Below are 22,247 nucleotides of genomic sequence, written 5' to 3' on the forward strand. Positions count from 1 at the left end.
AGGATCTGTTTGTCTTTATGGGAAGGGATATTCAGTGCTAGACTCTTATCCTCCAATATATAAGGATCTGTTTGTCTTTATGGGAAGGGATATTCAGTGCTAGCTCTATCCTCCAATATATAAGGATCTGTTTGTCTTTATGGGAAGGGATATTCAGTGCTAGCTCTATCCTCCAATATATAAGGATCTGTCCTTATGGGAAGGGATATTCAGTGCTAGACTCTATCCTCCAATATATAAGGATCTGTTTGTCTTTATGGGAAGGGATATTCAGTGCTAGCTCTGTCCTCCAATATATAAGGATCTGTCCTTATGGGAAGGGATATTCAGTGCTAGACTCTATCCTCCAATATATAAGGATCTGTTTGTCTTTATGGGAAGGGATATTCAGTGCTAGCTCTATCCTCCAATATATAAGGATCTGTCCTTATGGGAAGGGATATTCAGTGCTAGACTCTATCCTCCAATATATAAGGATCTGTTTGCATTTATGACATGGCATATTGGTTGCCAGTCTTTCTGCTCTAATATATAAGCATTTGTTTGCCTTTATAGCATAGAATATTTGGCACAAGACTATGCTCTGATGCATATGGATCTGTTTGCATTTATGACATGGCATACTGGTTGCAAAACTCTCTGCTTCAATATATATATATATGTTTGCCTGTAAGAGATGGCATATTGGGTGCGAGTCTCTCACCAAATTTACACCCTATATCACCCTATTCTTGCACTTAGTATAAGGTATTCGTGTCATCGGGGTACAGTTAGTTCATGGACATAGTTTCTACTATCAAAGCTGATTAATTAAGTCAACAAAAGAGGATACAGTGAAAAATATGTAATTATCAATTGCAAAATAATGTGTACAATATTATCACAGAAGAAAACATTAACAGTATTCTAGATAATTTTATAAATAATATGTTATCACAGTGGTGCTTTAATATTAAAAGTTATTGAATTTAAATAATGCGAGTATAAAATGTCTCCATTTGTTGCAACACATTCAGCCAGCTAGTAACTGTCAATTACATCATTACAGACTTGGGCAGAATGACTGGGCAATTACATTTCCTGCAAGACTATATAATATTACCTCTGCACATACCCAGTTCTACACAATTAATGCTTGCGTGTCAGTATAGTATTGAATTAAACAAAATAAAGTTTAGAACCAAAACGTTAGTGGTTGGAAAAACCTTGTTTAACGAGTACACCTCCAGAAACAGATACCAGCATATATTAAGTAAGGTATATATATATATATATATATATATATATATGGGTGTTACACGACTTCTGTTAATCACAAATAAATAACATTTATGTCAACATTTTATATATATGAAATAAAGTACAGCTAGATTTTTATTTAATACCATATTTCTATATTCTATGTTTTACAGGCTATGTGAGTAATTTTATAAGTAGCAATGTACTGAATCTCTTCATTTTTACTCACAGTTACTAATAAAAGCACTTTCTCAAGACCTAAAATAAATCTGGAGGCATAATAGTTCAACATTTTCTATTTTTGTCACAATGATCACAGTATGGATACTTTAACAGCCATCAGCAGTACGTTTACAGTTTGGCTATATCTGTAGAAGTAAAATGTTCAGTCATTTTTTGCTAATTTTTCTTCACTCTTCAGTCTCGGTGGGTGGAACGTGTTCAGCATTTTTAGGCCATGGACCCAGTGGTCTACCTCTCTGAAATGTATAATTTTACATTTGTTACCTGATATTTACTTGTGTGAAGGTTAGCTAGGGAACTGACAGATGAACAAGCCTCAGTGCTTGGTATGGAGGTCTATGTGCCTGTTTACATCAACATTTTATAACAAATTTACAAAGTCACCATAAGCTAAACTGTGTCTGTGACTGCGTATTTCATAAAAAAACATTTATCATACACCTAGAGCCTAATTATACTGGCTACATGATATGAAAAACTTAACAGAAATTTTGGATTACTTACTTAGGCAAATTCATATAAGAACTGTCAGAGGTCCTTTTCAATTAAACTCCAAGCAGTTTAATACCAAACATTATAACTGAAGAATGAACACTTTTGTGACTAACCTTTCCAAATGAGTCTAGAGTTCTAGCATCATATAACATCTGTTTAATCTCTTTAGTTTCTCTCAAATCAGCATACTCTGCAGCTACCCTGCCATCCTGTACAAACAAATTACAACTTAGGTTTTTAAAATATAATGAGATCAGAGTCCAAGGTTATACAACTGAGTTTGGAGACCAGTTTCACAATGACAGCATCTGATTGGTTGTTCCTGTGCACACTGATAAAATTAACCAATGGTAAGACTGCATTCTAAGACTGGTATCCAGTGTCCATTTCATAACCTTGGATCCTGTTACAAACTATTCAAATAAGAGTTCAGTGTTGACCTTAATAGTATAATACAAATAGATATATTTAACTAGTCTTTGCTGAAGTGTGATGTTTAGGGAATTAAATAAAATTCCATGTTATGATGTTTATAAATCACTTACTAGTATATAGCTTCTTGTTAAGAACAAAGATTTCTTAGATAAAGTGAATCTTTGTTTCAGGAAAACGTCTAACCTCATATACACTGTTTCATTAAATGTCTTACATCGTCTACTCTGTTTCAATGGAAGGTTTACCTTATCTACCCTGTTTCAGGAAAAGTCTTATCTTATCTACCCTGTTTCAGGAAAAGTCTTACCTTATCTACCCTGTTTCAGGAAAAAGTACCTTGTCTACACTGTTTCAGGAAAAGTATCATCTTATCTACACTATTTCAGGAAAAGTCTTATCTTATCTACCCTGTTTCAGGAAAAAGTACCTCATCTACACTGTTTCAGGAAAAGTATCATCTTATCTACACTGTTTCAGGAAAAGTATCATCTTATCTAAACTATTTCAGGAAAAGTCTTATCTTATCTACCCTGTTTCAGGAAAATGTACATAATATACACTGTTTCAGGAAAAGTCTTATCTTATCTACACTATTTCAGGAAAAGTCTTACCTTATCTTCTCTGTTTCAGGAAAAGTCTAACCTTACCTACACTGTTTCTGGAAAATTTCTTATCTATCCTGTTTCAGGAAAAGTCTTACCCTATCTTCTCTGTTTAAGGAAAAGTCTTACCTTATCTTCTCTGTTTAACGAAAAGTCTTACCTTATCTACAATGTCACAGAACACATACTATTTCTGGGAAAAGTCTTACCTTATTTATAGTATTTCCAGAAAAATTCTTACCTTATCTACCCTGTTTTCTATTTCATTTGCATCATTATCTAGTATCAGTTTAATAAACTTTTCAGCCTGATCCTTTGGCATTGCATAAGCATAGTGAAGTGGGTAACGATTACACTGGAAAGGAAACAAATATATTCTTTAAAATTATCTTCAAAGTTAAACAAGAGCACCGCATTGCGGGTGCAGACGCTCATCTGATTTTATTATAGTGTCTCTGTATAATAGAAAGATTGTCCTTCCCATGATTTTCCAGGTCCAAAAGGGGCCATAATTCTTGCAAAAAGCAATGTAGACTTACGATCATTGCTGTGCAGAGTCAACTTTTAATGGCGAATAACTGCTCCAAGTTTTAAAGCAATAGCTTTGACTGTTAAGGAGAAAAGTTGACCTAAATGCAAAAGTTAACCAAGAAATCTGATATTTTCTTAGTCGAAAATGGGCCATAATTCTTGCAAAAAGCAGGATGGAGTTATGTTTCTTGCTGTATAGAGTCAGCTTTTGATGGTGAACAAGTGTTGCAAGTTTTAAAGCTATTTGATAGTTTAGGAGAAAAGCTGACCTTAACACAAAACTTAACCAAGAAATTTGATTTTCTCCTAAACACAAAACTTAACCAAGAAATTTGATTTTCTAAGTCCAAAAGGGGCCATAATTATTGCAAATTGCAGGATGGAGTTATGTTTCTTGCTGTACAGAGTCAGCTATTGATTGTGAACAAGTGTTGCAAGTTTTAAAGCAAAAGCTTTGATAGTTTAGGAAAACAGTTGACCTAAACATAAAACTTAACCAAGAAATCTGATATTTTCTTAGTCCAAATAGATATCCTTTCAACTAAGCATAATGTCAAAAGAAATCTGACAAATGTTAGCCCTCCCAAAACTTATAAATATGGCGCATTTAAAGAAAAATGTTTTCCCTTACATTTACTAAGGGAAATGCTAGCAGAGGGCAATGTGACACTCACTGGACCTTGACCTCTTGGCTGTAAATGTGTTATGACAAACTGTATCATTAAATGAAGCAATTTGCCTAGGGTGAAAAATACTCATCCCAAAATATGAGACAGGACACTGGCTAGGAAGAAGAAGTCAAGTGGAACTGTTTGCACAAACTCGAGAAGATGCTTTTGACCAAGGTTAACAAACAGTCAAGCCGTTCATGAGAAGTTGCTTAAAGATTTTCTTTTTGAATCTCAATGGCTCCTTAATGCAGTCATACAAAACTATTTAAAAAAAACAAAAACAAATTAGAATAAGGTTCATTCAAGGCTGCTAGGTTCAATGAAGATCCACCAAGTGGTCCAGGGGAAGAAGTCATTTAAAGGTTTTTTCTATTTTTAGCTCTTGAGGCCCCTAATAAAGTCAAAACAATACCATATGAACAAACAGAAGAGAGGTCCATAAAATAATGCTACAGACCAAGTTCAGTGAAGATCCATCAAGCAGTTCATGAGAAGTCATTTGAACGTTTTTTTTTCTAGTTTTAGTTCTGGCAGACCCTGAAATTGGTCAAGCAGAAACAGTTGTTCAGGTGAGCTATAAAATATTGTCAAACTTACATTGTCTCCAATTTTCCTTAGAGCAGGTCTTCGTGTACACAGTTCTTTAGCTGTTTCAAACTGGTTAAAAACTACTGCTCTAGTTAATGCTGTGTAGCCATTCTGAAACCAGAATATCAATGTTTCTAATTATTAGTATGTGTGTACTGTCTTGAAGACTGCTTATTGCATAATATAATATTCACTAAAATTCCTGACTGAAGGATGGCATTTGTAAAATGGAATATTACATTCTCTAATAATACTCTCCCTTGGCACTTTTTCAATCATTTATCCACTTTTTAATTTCATCAGTACAGTATTATGTACCCTTGACATATACTGGAAAGCAGCTAACCAAACTGCCCCTCTGTCTTGAAAACAGTGACCTTCAGGATATTAAGTTTTCTGAGCAGAAGATTTATATACATAGACACAGTCATAGTTCTATCCTTTGCAATCAACATGGAAGTATTCAGCAATTTCCAACACTGTCAGAATTGACAGTCTAAAGAAAAAATCTTTGGAAAAGAGGAAAATGCCAACATTTATATAGATTTTTATACAAATTCAAATTCTATACATCATGTATATCCACAACAAACTGATGGTTAAAACGACACCCAAAGAGATGATGTTCCCTATATAGTGTTTCCTCTTACTTATTGCCCATCTGTATGTACAAACACTGAAGCATATTATGTCATGAAGAACTGTAACAGTGTTTTTTTAATAACTACAGCAAGGCCCCTTTTGTTTAAAGCTGGCTCAGTTGAACTTACCTTGTCCTGATAGTTGGCGTTACTGCACTCGTACACTTTTTTAACATCTCCATTAGCAGCAGCTTCAAACAAGGATATGGCGTTATTCTGTAAAATACATCATAGTCAAAATGGTTATACAAGAATTATAAAATAAGTGAAATACATTGAACATTTCTTTCTTTAAGTAAAAGACAACCTTTCATTTTGAAAAATGAACCCAGAATTGTAAAACTAAGTTTGGAGACCCACCTTTAAACTAAAGTATCTGATTCATTGTTTCTGAGCAAATGGGTTTCCTAAAGGGCCGGCAGGGATTTTCTCCCTGCTATACTAGTGGTCTGAAAGCCTGGCTTCTTTTCCAGTAGGAATTAAAATTCTAACATTTGAGAACTCCAGACCTCCCTCTACTTTGCAACTTCCACCTTCTACTTCAATATTTAACTAGAAGATGCTTTTGTAGAAAAGCGCATGTCTCCCCAAATGCATAGTCATAATAGGCAAGAAGTCAATAGGGGACAGGAGCAAAAGTCAAAGAGACACTGATGGTTGTCTGCAATAGGGATCACCTACTTGGCATGTTCAATTATCCTATTAAGTTTCAACATTCTGGGTCAAGCGGTTTTAAGTTATTGATTAAAAACAGTTTTCCATGTTCAGGTCCTTGTGACCTTGACCTTTGATAGAGTTACCCCAAAATCAATAAGGGTCATCTACTCTGCATGTCCAATCATCCTATGAAGTTTCAACATTCTGGGTCAAGTGGTTCTCAAGTTATTGATAGGGAACCATTTTCAATGTTCAGACCCATGTGACCTTGACCTTAGCTCAAGTGACCTCAAAAACAATAAGGGTCATCTACACCTACGTTCTATCATCCTATGAAGTTTTAAGGTTCTAGGTCGAATTGTTCTCAAGTTATTGATCTGAAACTGTTTTCCATGTTCTGGTCCCTGTGACCTTGATCAAGTTACCAAAAAATCAATAGCGGTCATCTACTCTACATGTCCAAACATCGTATGAAGTTTAAACATTCTGGGTCGGGTGGTTCTCAAGTTATTGATCAGAAACGGTTTTCCATGTTCAGGCCCCTGTGACCAATACCTTTGATAATTTTAGGGGTCATTTACTCTGTGTGCCCTATCACCTTATGAAGTTTAAAGGTTCTAGTTCAAATGGTTCTCCAGTTATTGATAAAAAATTAAGTGTGACGGAGAGATGGCCCCTGTGACCTTGACCTTTGATGGAGTGACCCCAAAAACAACAGGGTCATTTACTTTGTAAGTCCTATCATCCTATGAAGTTTGAAGGTTCTAGGTCAAATGATTCTCAAGTTAGTGACAGGTTAGTGACAGGAAATGGATTTCCATATTCTGGCCGCTGTGACCTTGACCTTTAATAGAGTGGCACCAAAATCAACAGGGGTCATCTACTCTGCATGTCCAATCATCCTATGAAGTTTCAACATTCTGGGTCAAATGGTTCTCAAATTATTGATTGGAAATGGTTTTCCATGTTCAGGTCCCTGTGACCTAAACCTTTAACAGAGTGATTTCAAAATCAATAGGGGTCGTCTACTCTGCATGTCCAATCATCCTATAAAGTTTCAACATTCTGGGTCGGGTGGTTCTCAAGTTATTGATCAGAAATGGTTTTCCATGTCCAGGCCCCTGTGACCTTGACCTTTGATGGAGTTACCCCAAAAACAATAGGGGTTGTCTGCTCCATAAGCCCTACCACCCTATGAAGTTTGAAGGTTCTAGGTCAAATGATTCTCCAGTTATTGGCCGGAAATGAAGTGTGATGGATGGAAGGATGGACAGGGCAAAAACAATATTATGTCTCCCCCAGAGGGTGGGAGACATAATGAAACTTGTTAAGTGACTAGTGACAAGGTTGCTTTCTAAGATTGGTCTCAAGACTCCCAAGTTTTACAATGTTTAAGCCTGACTGCCTGAATCTGAACTGAACATTGTGATTCTATTTTCAATTCTTCAAATTGACTGTCTCCATGAATAAATTCTATCTATTCCAGCCACTTAGGACCATAAATTTAAAATTGCAAAGCTTTTGCCTGTTTTTTTATTATTCAAAATATTTTCAAAACTCTTAGAGTTTCTATACTATCAGCCATGAAGACCTTTACAATGATAATTTATATCTGGCTACTGAAAAATGAAGAAGAGATTCATAGAAATCCCAGTAACAAATCTGGTGAATCAAACAGTGAAGCACCATCTAGCTTGTCAAGTGACATTCAATCAAGCATAACTCAACCAAATACATAGTAAATGTAGAGTACAAAAATCTGTTTTGTACCTGAGTTTGATTGACATCAATCCATGTTTTGACATGATGTTGCTCGGCAACCTTGTTCATTTTCTGCTCTAACGAATCTCCTGCCTGTAAACAAATGTGGGAATACATTCACTACAGATTATACCATATGACAAAACAGTCTAATAACAGGAGATTTAATCTTCATATAAGCAATCAAAAATTCTACAAAAGAAGTTAAAATCTGAGTCCATGGTGACTAGATTTCACTACAAAATAAACACAAAATGGCAAAAATTAATGCCATTCAAATACTTCCAATTCTACAGTATTATTCATAACAGCGATGTTCTGTCAAAACTGTACTGTTTTGACTCTTTTCATTCATTAATAGAATGTTTTATTCAGTAATTTAGTGGAAACAGTTTAAAAGTCATATGCAAATAAGTATTTTTATGAACTGTCAATATATTATAAATAATTGTGTCTCAAGTAAAATTAATTAGACAGTTTCTAATTTTACAGAGTCAGCCCGAGTTTCTTTTTGTTAATACAAAATATTTGCATTGTATTTCTGTAGATCATTAATATTCCCATGATAAACAACTAAACAACCCTATTAAGCATGCATTAACAGTTGCAGACTTATTTTTTTTTTAAATATCTAAAAGATGATACTTTTAATGTGAAGTCATGAAGCTGTTGTCTAAATACAATGAGCAGGAAAAACTAGCAGAATCTGCCAGGACACATATATTAGTCTGTCATGATTAGAAATACATTGCCATAAAACAATCTGATTAACTACATAAGCCAATAAACAAAGAACTGTTAGACTAAAGCCATGTCTACATCTGTAAAAAATGAAATATATGATGTATTTTGATAATGAAGAAATCAATACTTGTTTTAATCATAAATAAAATGATATCAAAGAAAATAATCTCTTGGACTGAGAATAGAAACTCCCCAGTTTTTTCATATTATTACATTGCTCGGGTGACATTTACGGAAAATGTAAGTGCCAAGCATGAAATGTTAAATATGTCGTGGCCAAATAGAAAACTGAACCTTCAACTGGTTTCCTATCAAGAGAGAAAGATGCTGTATTATACAAGACAAAAGTAAAATATTTCTGTCAAAAAGCAATTTTAAGGTGTCTCATTTTCACTCATGGTCATTCCATTTAATTTCAAATTACGTAAATACAGGGAAAACATCACTTGTTTTAAGTTGTACGGATATGTGGTAAATGCTCAAGTTGTGCAAAGGTTCTGGTGATCCAAACATAGGATTTGTTTGTTTGTTTTGGGTTTAACGCCATTTTTCAACAGTATTTCAGCCATGTAACGGCAGGCAGTTAACCTAACCAGTGTTCCTGGATTCTGTACCAGTACAAACCTGTTCTCCGCAAGTAACTGCCAACTTCCCAAACATAGGAACTATAACGAAAAGGGACCACATAAACTACTGTAGTTAGACATGCTGTATTGGCCCTTTACACTTGTGCAATTTTACTGTATTTCATAAAATCCTATTATTTCTCCAAATATTCAAACTGGAAATAATTTTTCTGTTTAATTTTCTATTAAACTTTTGAGAGATTAAATAAGGAAACTGAACTGTGTAATGTCTTCAATAACTAATAACTCCAGCCCATCTTGAGGTTATGTTGCGGAACATCAATGGATAGATGTAGACAAGGTTAAAAAAAGGTTTGACTTAAGTAGCACAGTCTCTGAAAAGCGAAATATCAATAAGATTTGAAGTGAGATAGATATCTTCAGTTCTCAAAGATTACATGATCTGATACCAGAAAAATTTACTAAATGGAAATAAGAATTTTTCTTCTGTTTATTGATATATACAAACCATTTCTAGATAATACTCCTGTAGAATCAGACCAAATTCAAACTGCTATGATATTTCTAGCATTAAAGGGGCAGTTATTTCTCCAGATAAACATCAAGTTTTGTAAACTTTTAAAGCACCTATATTAAACCTCATCATGCTAGACAAAACTGATTTTGCCTTTGCGACCAGTGCAGATCATGATCAGCCTGCACATCTGTGCAGTCTGATCAAGATCTGCACTGTTTGCCATTCAGTCAGTATCTTTTTGGTATGCACACCTTTTAACAGTTAATGGTACTTACCAAATTGAAAGATGGAAAAGTTCATTATAGAAATTTAGCAGGGTAAGGGTTAAATATCAACATTACTCAAGTTGATATTAATCACTATTATAGAATATAAAGAAATAAATATGCCTAGACCTCAATGTATTAATTTCATGACTTTAATTTTCCTTTTTTATTTACAATTACTACCTTAAAAACAATACAACTGGAAGAACAAGAGATAAAATTTGGAAGGCTGCCTTTAATTTTGAAAAACTTTGATATGAGCAGGATTTAAAATGTATAAATAAGTACAGAATGTTTAACTTTGTGTCCACTCTGATTAAAGTGTAGGTATAATGCATGTTTTTTTTGTGTTATAACATCTCCAGAATCCTGAGGGATTTGTTGGTGCCCCGAGCCCGATAGAAACTAATAAATAAATAAGTTATCCCGCAATGTCATTAAATTTCCATGAAATGTGCAAAAATGTCTGTGTTGTTTTGTCACGTTGACGTCATTTCCTTCTTGTGGCCATAATACGTTATGCTATGCAACAGAATGTGCATATATAAAAAGGTGTTTTAACAGCATGTGAGAATGAGAATCTCTCTGTCAGCACATGTTTTCTGTCCTGGTAAAACACCCCCAAAAAGTGACAAGAACGGCAGTTTTATACTAGAATAAAGTATGATGCCATTTTTCACAAATAACCAAAACTATTGTAATCAGTTTTCTCTAGAAAATTCTCTTGTAAATATAAAGTTGGTATACAACTTTAATGTATTAGATAGTAGTTAGAAAATGTTGGCATTAGTATTTAATTTACATAAAACCAAGTCAGTATTTTAGTAAGTGAATAAAGAGTAACTAACAGATGTCTCATGTTTTTACCTCTCCATCTTTGCCCTAAATACATAATACTTTTCTGGTAAATCCGCTGAAAATCTACACAGATAGTTTTTCAGTGTTGTAAGATTTTAACATTTAGCAATTCTAAACATCTGCAACTTTTTTAAACAGGATGTACAGGAAAATGATTTGTTTCAAATAATTACAGTAGAATGGATATTTACTGTTTGAAATTCGTATAAAACAGCAAATTCTATGCACAGTTTTGAGTTCTTATTTCCCTCTATACATCATTGTGGTTAATTTCTATGACTGTTTACTTCTTAATTCTTATTGGTTTCAAATATTTGGAACATGATAATTCGTTCTGAGAATTTTTTTAACATAAATTATTACTACTAAGTCATGGTTTCATGATTAAAATAAAAATGGTATACCATACCTCATCGACAATATTGAGCAATTCTGAGGGATAAAATGCCACTGGAAACAATCTTAGCATTATTGGAGGCAGTTCTTTGGCAATGTACTGAAACAGAAATATACATCTAATAACACTGAAAATCTCAGACAATACTTATTAATTTTCAATGATATTAGAAATTAACATTTACCTGTTTAACATGGTTACTTCATTTTGCTGATTGTTTAAATCGCAAACAAAACTCCATGAGCACTTATTCACATGCTGATTAACAATCCTATGAGGTATGATGATCCTTGGTCAAATACTTTTAAAGACAGACATGACACAAATTCGGACAGATGGACATCTGGATGGACGGAGAGACATCAACATGACATCTGTCTTTCCTTCCATCTAGATGGACAGACTACCCCAAAATTCTGAGGGCCAAAAATCTATTACTCAATTTCTGAGATACATCTCCAGAAAAGAATGTCCGATGTAATGAGGTGAAATCATTTTTTCCCCAGAGTGGCTGTTTCTGTGGGTATAAATTTTTTGACAGGAAATGAATGGGACCTTAGCTTTTTCATTGGGTTTGGTATCATGGACTGACTTGATCAAGAAATCCACAATAAATGAGTCTCCATCAAATATTAATAATTTCACAGTATATGCTCGACTCTAATATATTATACAGTTATTGACTTATGTTGCGTCCTCCGTCATTATCATTTTTACAGGTCCATGAAAACACATATTGACCGAAACATAAGTCTATAATTGTTATATTATATGCCCTTCTCAAATGCATTCATTTGACTGGTCCATATTTTATACATATAAGAAAAAGTGATATCACAAGAGTCATTATCACATTTGCAGGTCAATATCGCTTTTTGCGGACCCGCGCGTGCACTCATTTCGACCAATCAAATGAGCGCATTTGAGAAGGGTATATAATATTATATTTTATATCTATTGGTATAATAATTAGATAACAGCTATAAATTTACCCTGTCTATCATTTTCACAACATTATCTCTGCCTCTTTTATGTGCAATTTCTCTGGGTGTGAAACCATCACAATTCCGATCTAAGAGTGAGTAACCTCCCCTTGCTTTGATCAACCAGTGAATAGTTCTTGTGTCAACACCATTCTCAATAGCACGCAACAATGGAGTGTTGCCATTCTGTAAAAACAATAAAACAATGATACTATTTTTTTCTCCATTAGTATTGTTTGAAAACAACTGCATTAATTTACAACATTTAGTACTGACTTGACTTCTGAGAAGTCATATACTTCGGTGGGCCTAAAATTTTGAGATTTTGGCAATATTTCATGGCATACCAATTTGTGAATTTCAACCATGAAGATAAAATGAATGAGAATTGAATTTATTCATTGTGATTTTATTTCTTGGATAGACACCGCCAAGAAATCCATGAAAATAAAGTCCGCCCCCCACCGACATCCTGAACATTATTGATTTCACAGTATTATAAAACACAGCAATTTAAAACAACTTCACTTAAATTGCTTATCTGATAGTCATTCATTACACCTAACATACTATCATAATCTTATACTCAGGTACTATTTGTGTGTCACCAAGATCAATCTAAACAAAATATTTAGACAGATTTTCTTTTAATCTCACCTGGATACCGAGTGCAAATGACTATGCTTAACTTCCACTCAAATTCTCATAATTTCTGCCTACGGTACAGTGTTTTCAGTATTGCTGACAGATCATTTCCAATTAAAAACCCACTGATCTACAGTATATCCCACTTTAAGTAAAGTATAAAGGCATTAAAATTTACAATGAAAGTGTTGGTTTTTTTCATCACTGTATATTGACATATGCCCAAAAAGTGTATCTGTGACACTGAATAGGCATATCACTTCCTACCTATATACCAGTATATATTATAAACAAGAGGGCCATGGGCCATGGGCCATGATGGTCCTAAGTCACTCACCTGACCTTGACTATTTGACCTTGAATATACATAATGATGATTCAGTTCTGAACGTGTTTTGATAAAGACGAACATTCTGACAAGGTTTCATTTACGAGTGTGCTTCTAAAAGTCCTGTCACTGGGTCCAAAAAATGAAAACCAGAAAATCAACCTAAATAATACCTATACAAGCCCCTTAAAGTATTCCCCCTTACCAAAATTGCATTTTTGTAGATGCAATATCCATTGTCTAAAAGTGTCAGAGTAGTCTGCCCTTGGTATCTGTTTCAAGCACTGATAAAGTGCAAGTCCAAGGGCACTGTCATACAAAAATGTAACCAAGTCAAGGTGCTGGTGCAGCGGAATGGCTGAATACAATAACTCTTTTGAACAGTCAAGCTAAAAACAATTTCACATCATCTAACTGTTTTGTTTTTATGGTTTTAAGTAATTATACCATCATATGGCAACTTTCCAGAATTTGATAGTAGAGGAAGGTCCAAGGTGCCCTTTCAGGCATTCCTTCATGCACAAATGGGCACCCAGGCAGAACCAATAACCTTCTGCTAGCCAGCTGGATTGCTTCCTCACATGAATTCTACACCCCAAGCAAGGTGGCTAATCTGCAGCAATGAGCGACCATAACCACTCAGCCAATGAGACCTCAGAATTTATCTTGTAAAATGAGTGTAATCATCATCCTACCACATCTTTCTCCTGATGCTCCGTGCTGTCTGTGAGCACAGTCTGTAGAAGTTTGACAATATTCACATCTAAATCTCTCCTTAATGCTTTCTGGTACAGCGGAACAGTAACGTCAGTCTGTAAAAACAAAATGACTTGTTGACCGAGTAATAATCCCGATTCTTTAACATTCACAATCTTCCTGAACAGTGTTACTTATAAAGTTGGCATGAACATAACTCAGCATTTGTCCAAAAACATGACCAGTTTGAGGTTGCGAATTCCTAATATTGAGATTAAGACTGCTAACTAGTCTATGACACAGTTAAATATTGTCACCTTAGACACCTAAAAATTTGTCAGATCATTTAGTTAAAAATGAAATTCCTTCATTTAATTTTGATTAGATGAAGGACGTTGATTGTCTTAAGAAATTTTAAGTTTATTAAGCATAACATGACAAATGAAGACCTCAGGTGTACATTGAGATATTATTTTAGGCATGGCTGGACATCCAGGTAGAACCACCAACCTCCTGCATGCTAAGTGGATGGTTTCCTCACATGATGACCCGAGCAGGGCTAACACCCAGAGGTTTGGGGCAAGCAATTCTCAATCACTTATAACCACTCAGACAGACCATAAAGATCAATAAGAGTCCAGGCATACACCCACAGAACAGCCATATTTATTTATATAAATAGCAGTGTACGAGATATTCATCCCATCATCAGAAGATAGACGTGATTTTTTGTTAGATTATTTGCCTTTTTTGACTACAGACTGCTATCTGTAATAAACCAACTGGCAAAAACAGGGCTATGTTGATACCTGTACGTACCTGCTCATTTTCTCTCACTCTGACCTGAGCAACATTTGCACCATTGTCCACTAGTAGTTTCACCATTTCATAGTTGTTTGTTTCAATTGCTTGACTCAGCAAAGTCTTTCCTTTACGATCCTGTAAGACAATAAAATAAATTTCATTTTTTTCCTATCAATCAAACCTGTATTTATTTTCAACTCGTACAACTTGCATAAAATGAAGAGCTGCAGACTATAAAGTCAGAATTAACCAATCCGATCTCCTGGATGGACCATTATCCTAACCATGGACTTGATCAAAGGTAAGTCTTAAGTCATTAGATAGATTACAAATAAATATTGAACCTGCATGCTTAGCTCAACAGGGACAGCACAGATCTACAGACCACGGGGTCGCGAGTTCGATCTGTGGGTGAGGTGCATGTTCTATGTGATGATTTGATAAAAGACGTTGTGTCTGAAATAATTTGTCTTCCACCTCTGATTCATGTGGGGTAGTTGGCAGTTACTTGTGGAGAACAGGTTTGTACTGGTACAGAATCTGGGAACACCAGTTACGTTAATTGTCTGCCATTAAAAAACTGAAATACTGTTGAAAAACTACATAAAGCACAAAACGAACAAATAAATATTGAAGCTAATCTGAATCCATAAAAACTTCTCGGTAACGGGTTATCTGTTCACCAAGAATGACACTGATTTCTCATAAACTTATACCTGGGTCTGTTTTAACCAGTACTCTGGTCTCATAAACTTGTACTTCGGCATCTTAAACCAGTACTTATAAACTGGGTCTCTTAAATCTGTGTCTCTTAAATAAACCTAAAATCTGTACTTGGGTCTCATAATCCAGTATGTGTGATAAACTGGTACTTGGGTCTCACAAACCAGTATGCGTGATAAACTGGTACTTGGGTCTCACAAACCAGTATGTGTGATAAACTGGTACTTGGGTCTCATAAACCAGTATGCATGATAAACTGGTACTTGAGTCTCACAAACCAGTATGCTTGATAAACTGGTACTTGGGTCTCATAATCCAGTATGTGTGTTAACTGGTACCTGGGTCTCATAAACCAGTATGTGTGATAAACCAGTATGCGTGATAAACTGGCACTTGGGTCTCATACACCAGTATGTGTGATAAACCAGGACTTGAGTCTCATAAACCAGTATGCGTCATAAACTGGTACTTGGGTCTCATAAACCAGTATGTGTGATAAACTGGTACTTGGGTCTCATAAACCAGTATGTGTGATAATCTGATACTTGTGTCTCATAAACCAGAACTCATGCCTCATTAGGATGTGTAACTGGGTCAGAGGCTGAAAATGCCACATTAATATAACTGATGTATGTAGTTTTCTTAAATAATAAGATATGACCATGGAACACATTAAACATCTACCTTAGAAAATTTTCATTAACCTTTAGCCTGCTGGCGGCAAGTGTTCTGCCTTTGCAACCAGTGCAGACACATGTCTTTTATCAAATCGTCATGGAGAACATGCATCTCACCCACAGATCAAACTCACGACCCTGTGATCTGTAGATCTGTGCTGTCCCTGCTGAGCTAAGCATGGTCTGCACTGTTCGCTATTCAGTCAGTAAATTATCAGTGAACACCCCTTCAAGTAATAAATGGTATTGCCCAAACTGAATGACAGACCAGTCCATTTTAGAAATTTAGCAGGCTTACGGTTAATTAACAATGTTCTTCAACTGTGATTAACAAGTATATTCATCAATGTTAAAAAATGCTCACCCTGAACCTGATGTTAACTTTAAGATCTTTATTTGCCCATAACACACGTTGTGCATACCCCACATCTTCACATAGCACTGCATGTATCAGCTCCTGAAGTGGAGTAACAATCTGACAAATCAAGACAGTTTAAAAACATATGTAAAAAACATTGCTATTATGTTTAAAATTGTAACAGAGTCTACACAAAAACCCTGTTAGCATAGAGGTTTAGGACTCTCATTACAATCAATGCTGCGTGTATGAGCTGGAGTGTAATTCTTTCAGGGAGCCATTTTTAGTCACCATGCTCAGGTGGCAGAAAGTTGGCGAAAACCGAGCTGACTTTGTTGACCTAACAATAATCAGAGGAGCACAAGGTGTCTTCCTCTATTATTAAATATGAACATTACTACATAACTTTAGTAAAACAAGATCAACTAGAAGATACTTTTGTAAAAAATCACATGTCTCCCCAAAAGCATAGTAGTATGCCTGTTTCTCGTCGATTCGAGCTTTCTCATCGATTCGAGCCCTTGTGTTATAGTAAAATTCATGCTCATGTAGCATGTTCTTCCATCAGAAACTTGAATGTGTCATTTACATTCTAAAATGCCTTTGGAAAATATTAGTTATGAAACACTGAAAAATTGATTAAATTCCTATTTTAAATTTTTGCATCTAAAATTGCTTATTTCAAAAGGAAATTACATAGTGGGTAATACTGTGAGCCCAAATTTCAAATTAAAAGCACCCTGAGCATATTTCGACTGTTGTAACGAGTGAACAAGAAGTCAATCTTAATAGAAATTTGCTTTATGGAAATAGAATATGCAAAAATAAACATTTAATGACCTTCCAAACAGAGGGCTCGAATTGATGAGAAAATTTTAAAATGATGTGGAGTTTCACCTCCTTCAGTCTCGTGCAAAAAAAATACATATAAAAGATGATAACATTGTAATTCTTATTGCCATTGTTAAATGCAAATATTTTTGTAACAAAAAACAAAAATTATTTAACTGAACAGGTTTACAAAAATTTGCACACCTCTAAAAGATTTAAGAGGCTCGAATCAAGGAGAAAGCAGCATAATAGGCAAGAAGTCAGTAGGGGACAGGAGCAAAAGTCAAAGAGATACTGATGGCTGGCTTAGTGACTTAAATGCAATAGGGATCATCTACTTGGCACGTCTAATCATCCCATGAAGTTTCAACGTTCTGAATCAAGAGGTTCTCAAGTTATTGAACGGAAACGGTTTTCCATGTTCAGGCCCGTGACCTTAACCTTTGATCAAGTGACCCTAAGGGGGGGCGGGGGGGGGGGGGGGGGAGACATAACTACAGATGTATAAACAGACATATACCAGACTGGCAGTAAGGATTGACAACTATAAACAGACATGTATATACCAGCGCAGATGGACCACAATACACAGACATATATCAGTGTGGATAGACCACAATACACAGACATATATCAGTGTGGATAGACCACCATACACAGACATATACCAGTGTGGATAGACCACCATACACAGACATATACCAGTGTGGATAGACCACCATACACAGACATATACCGGTGTGGATAGACCACCATACACAGACATATATCGGTGTGGATAGACCACCATACACAGACATATATCAGTGTGGATAGACCACCATACACAGACATATATCAGTGTGGATAGACCACCATACACAGACATATACCAGTGTGGATAGACCACCATACACAGACATATACCAGTGTGGATAGACCACCATACACAGACATATATCGGTGTGGATAGACCACCATACACAGACATATATCAGTGTGGATAGACCACCATACACAGACATATACCAGTGTGGATAGACCACCATACACAGACATATATCGGTGTGGATAGACCACCATACACAGACATATATCGGTGTGGATAGACCACCATACACAGACATATACCAGTGTGGATAGACCACCATACACAGACATATATCGGTGTGGATAGACCACCATACACAGACATATATCGGTGTGGATAGACCACCATACACAGACATATACCAGTGTGGATAGACCACCATACACAGACATATATCGGTGTGGATAGACCACCATACACAGACATATATCAGTGTGGATAGACCACCATACACAGACATATACCAGTGTGGATAGACCACCATACACAGACATATATCAGTGTGGATAGACCTTAAACATATATATACCAGTATGGTTGGACAATAACACACACACACATAACTATACCAGTGTGTATGGATAATTAAACTTTGAAATATGCCAATGTGGAGGGATCATCATACATTGTTAGTTAGACTGCTTGTTGGTGACAGGATTTTCAAGACAGCGTATTTCCCGTATCCTGTCACCAACAAGCTGTGTAATTATTTTATCTTGCCGACTACCATTTACTTGCATGCTAAAGTCAACATATTTTGTAAATTTACAAAGCTACTTACAGTGCAGACTGGAATCCTGCAATCATTTGTTTGGTTGTCCTCTTGTTTACAGTCATAAAATGCACAATGAACTGTATTTTGACTGAATCACAAAACACAAAAGCTCATTTATACAGGTTATGAACTGGTTTTGATCATCAGATTTCACGATGTCAGAAATGTCTTGAAACTTCAGCTTTCATCTCATTTCCTGTTAAATCCTTTATCTTGCATGTAGATTAAATGGTCCTTCAATAAACTGCTGAGTAACAAATATACTAATTCCTTTGCTTTAAGACGATTTGACTTGAAACAAAATTTCAATGGCCGTGTCTCCCATACAGAGTTACTGTTATTCTATTTCCACTTCTTACTGCTAACTTCACAAACCTAAACTAAGTAGGAAAATGAAAATGGCAAGAAAACTCTAAATTTACTCTCAGAAACGATATCTATAGCTGAAGCTTATGATCTGACTTGATTCAATAACGCTAGCGATGCGGCAACCATTTTCTTTTAATCAAAATTCATATCAGAAATGTACTTGCAGTATATGGAATATATCCTGTCTCCAAATGACATCTACTGACCAATAGAAATGCAAGAAACATGTAGGAGGCGAGATGAAGACATATGCCAGTGCTGATTGGCCACCATACATAGTGTGGATGACCTCCCATACAAAGAGTGGACGGCCATCCATACATAGTGTGGATGGACAACCACGCGTTGACATATACATTAGTGAGGATTATCTACCTAATACACCTATATACCAGGATGCACAGGAAAGTTTGAGAAAAGAAGATTCAACCGCCTGACCCTTACAGAAGCAAGCCTCTGTGGTGTACATGCTGCGTATTTGTTGTGTATATGCCTCGAACACAGTAGTACACCAGAGGAGTACATTTTACATACACCGCATGCCGCGTACATGCCGCGTACTATTTCGACGAGTACACAGCATGTACGCAGGAGGTCACTAGTACACTTCAAGTACGCAGCACAGACTCTGAAAATCTAAGGAGTACACTGCATGTACGCAGGACGGACTTGTACAAGAAAATAGTATACTGCATGTACACCGCAGATACTTTGAAATTTGTGCAGTACATTTCATATACGCGGAAAAAAACTTGTACAATTTCTTTTGGCATTTATACTTAGCTTTTTTTTTATAAGTTAAAGTCTGAAGTAAACTTCATATACGCAGGAGGGACTTGTTAATTTTCTTTTGGTGTTTATACTTTGAATTTTTTTAGGTAAATGTCTGAAGTACATTTAATAAAAGTCTGAAGTACACTTCATGCAGGAAGGATTTGTACATTTTTTTTTTTTTTTCGGAAGCAAGAACTTGATTTCCGAGTAACTTTTATCTTAATAGCATAGAATAGTTCAGATTACTGGTATTCTGAACAATGAAAATTTGCCAAACTATTTGCAATGTTCATTTGTGAAGCTTACATCTTAGTGATTTCTGAGCTGCACCTTGCATGCAGTGTAAAAATATATTCTTTTTCATTTTGAATTAATCCTGGAGCTTTCTAACTTGGATAATTGAAAAGCCTTATTTGAACTTCGTTGCATTACATTTTGTAATACATGAAATAATTACCAAGATAATGCCTCAACAGCGCCCGAATGAGAAGAATTAATAGTTCTCACTGTTATTTGAATACTCTTAAGCAAAACACCATTCTATCATGTTTTATAAAGGCTTTAATGCTCATTATGTTAACTCATTAAGGCCTCACCGAATTAAAAAGTTGTTCATCGGATTTGCCGCTCGTATATTTTCAGAACGTTTTTGGCTAATTGCGCTCGCCCCATTGGAAAAAAATCAATCCAAAATTTTTTGGTGTGCAACTTTTTAAGGACGTAAAAATGTATAAATGCTTATATAATTCCAGTCCTAGATTGTTCTCAGATGGATTTTAATCAAAATAAATACATACTACGCACACATCGTCTATAATAAATCATAACACTTATATTTAGTTGCATCAAAGTTGTTTCCCCTTGATGCAGTTACGCCATTTTCTTCAAATGTTTACCAAATTACATGCTACAAAAATTGATTTATTTCATTGAAAAGTGGATGAAGAAAAGTATACTAATTTATTTGATAACATCAATCTACATTATTTTGGTAAGGGTAAATACTTATTGATGCATGTCACTTATCTTTTTTCTTTTTTCTGTCCAAATGATCAGCATTTGCATACGAAAGTTGGTGGGGTAAGGAATTTACATTATCACAGCAGTTTCGCCACAAGAGTACATAGCATGTATGCAGCAGGAGTACACAGCATGTACGCCACAGGACTCGGGCCAGGAGTACACAGCATGTACGCTGCAGGGGTAGTACACCGTAGACTCATTTGCATGTGAAAAGTGTATGTGCCGCGTATATGTTGCGTACTATTTCGCGCATACTAAATTCCTCCAGCGTACATCCTGTGTACTATGTAGTCCACAGCATGTACGCAGCAAGTAGTACGCGGCAGAGCTCATTTGCATGTCAAAAGTGTACTACAAACGTACTATCGGTGTATGTGCGGTGTATATCCTGTGTACTATTTAAAGCCCTTGATTTCAGTACACATCATGTATGCATCATATACGCTGTATGTACACAGCAAGAGTACGCAGCAGGCCTTTTTCTTCTGTAAGGGGAAGAAAAGAATAATTATGTATTTCTATCACATTTACTTGTACTAAAATCCCACAGTATAATCTTTACATTTTCATATTGTAACCTCATTCCAGAAGTTTGAAACAACTTACACTAGTTGGTCTGTATTCTGATAATACTCTGTAAGCATTTTTTGCTACATCTGCCATTTTTTTCAAGTCACTTTTCGATCTTGTCCTCAATTCTGCTTGCGAAAGATATGACAAATCAGTACTCTCCAATGTCCACTCCAGCAAATTTTTATCTCCCTTAAAGGATAAATAAATAAATTAAATAAATGAATAAATAAATAGAGTACTACCAGTATGCAAAAAGAGTCGTATTCAATCTGTATATATTATATGAGTGTGCCAAACATTCAATACCACGGTAATAATTTTTAAGGCAAGGTGTCACACTTTTGATCTTTCAAAGTTTTTAATACGATACAGTAATTATAGTTACTGATAAAGAACTGTAAAACATGTACATTTTTATGAATTTGCAAAATGTTCTAGACATTTAATTCTAAAAGGAGTCTAAAGCTTCATATTATGCGATTCCATACTTCCGAGAAACCTTACGCATGTAATCAGTGTGAGAAAAGATATATCAGTAATGGGTCTTCACACTACCATATACAGAGAGCACATGCTTTGGAAAAGAAACATAAATGCAACTTTTGT

The 22,247-nt window shown here is 35.4% G+C and overlaps 1 protein-coding gene across 5 annotated transcripts in view; it reads right to left on the reverse strand.

Moving 5' to 3' along the window:
- Window positions 1-829: 829 nt before the first annotated feature.
- LOC123536065 (uncharacterized) overlaps window positions 830-22,247 on the reverse strand; it is a 69,587-nt gene continuing 48,169 nt past the window's right edge. For 3 of the 5 annotated variants that reach the window (XM_045318862.2, XM_045318860.2, XM_045318858.2), the window contains exons 11-23: window positions 21,675-21,830; window positions 16,453-16,545; window positions 14,704-14,823; window positions 13,884-14,000; window positions 12,225-12,401; window positions 11,245-11,331; window positions 9,703-9,720; window positions 7,873-7,956; window positions 5,575-5,661; window positions 4,814-4,915; window positions 3,256-3,369; window positions 2,091-2,186; window positions 830-1,718 (exon numbers count right to left, since the gene is read on the reverse strand). In XM_045318862.2, coding sequence (XP_045174797.1) covers window positions 1,650-1,718; window positions 2,091-2,186; window positions 3,256-3,369; window positions 4,814-4,915; window positions 5,575-5,661; window positions 7,873-7,956; window positions 9,703-9,720; window positions 11,245-11,331; window positions 12,225-12,401; window positions 13,884-14,000; window positions 14,704-14,823; window positions 16,453-16,545; window positions 21,675-21,830 — 1,320 coding nt within the window. In that variant the 3' untranslated portion in view covers window positions 830-1,649. Of the gene's footprint in view, window positions 1,719-2,090; window positions 2,187-3,255; window positions 3,370-4,813; window positions 4,916-5,574; window positions 5,662-7,872; window positions 7,957-9,702; window positions 9,721-10,844; window positions 10,860-11,244; window positions 11,332-12,224; window positions 12,402-13,883; window positions 14,001-14,703; window positions 14,824-16,452; window positions 16,546-21,674; window positions 21,831-22,247 lie in introns of all 5 variants that reach the window. The other 2 variants (XM_045318859.2, XM_045318861.2) reach the window with 2 other exon arrangements.

This window comes from Mercenaria mercenaria, chromosome 17 (assembly GCF_021730395.1).
Source record: "Mercenaria mercenaria strain notata chromosome 17, MADL_Memer_1, whole genome shotgun sequence".
NCBI lineage: Eukaryota > Metazoa > Mollusca > Bivalvia > Venerida > Veneridae > Mercenaria > Mercenaria mercenaria.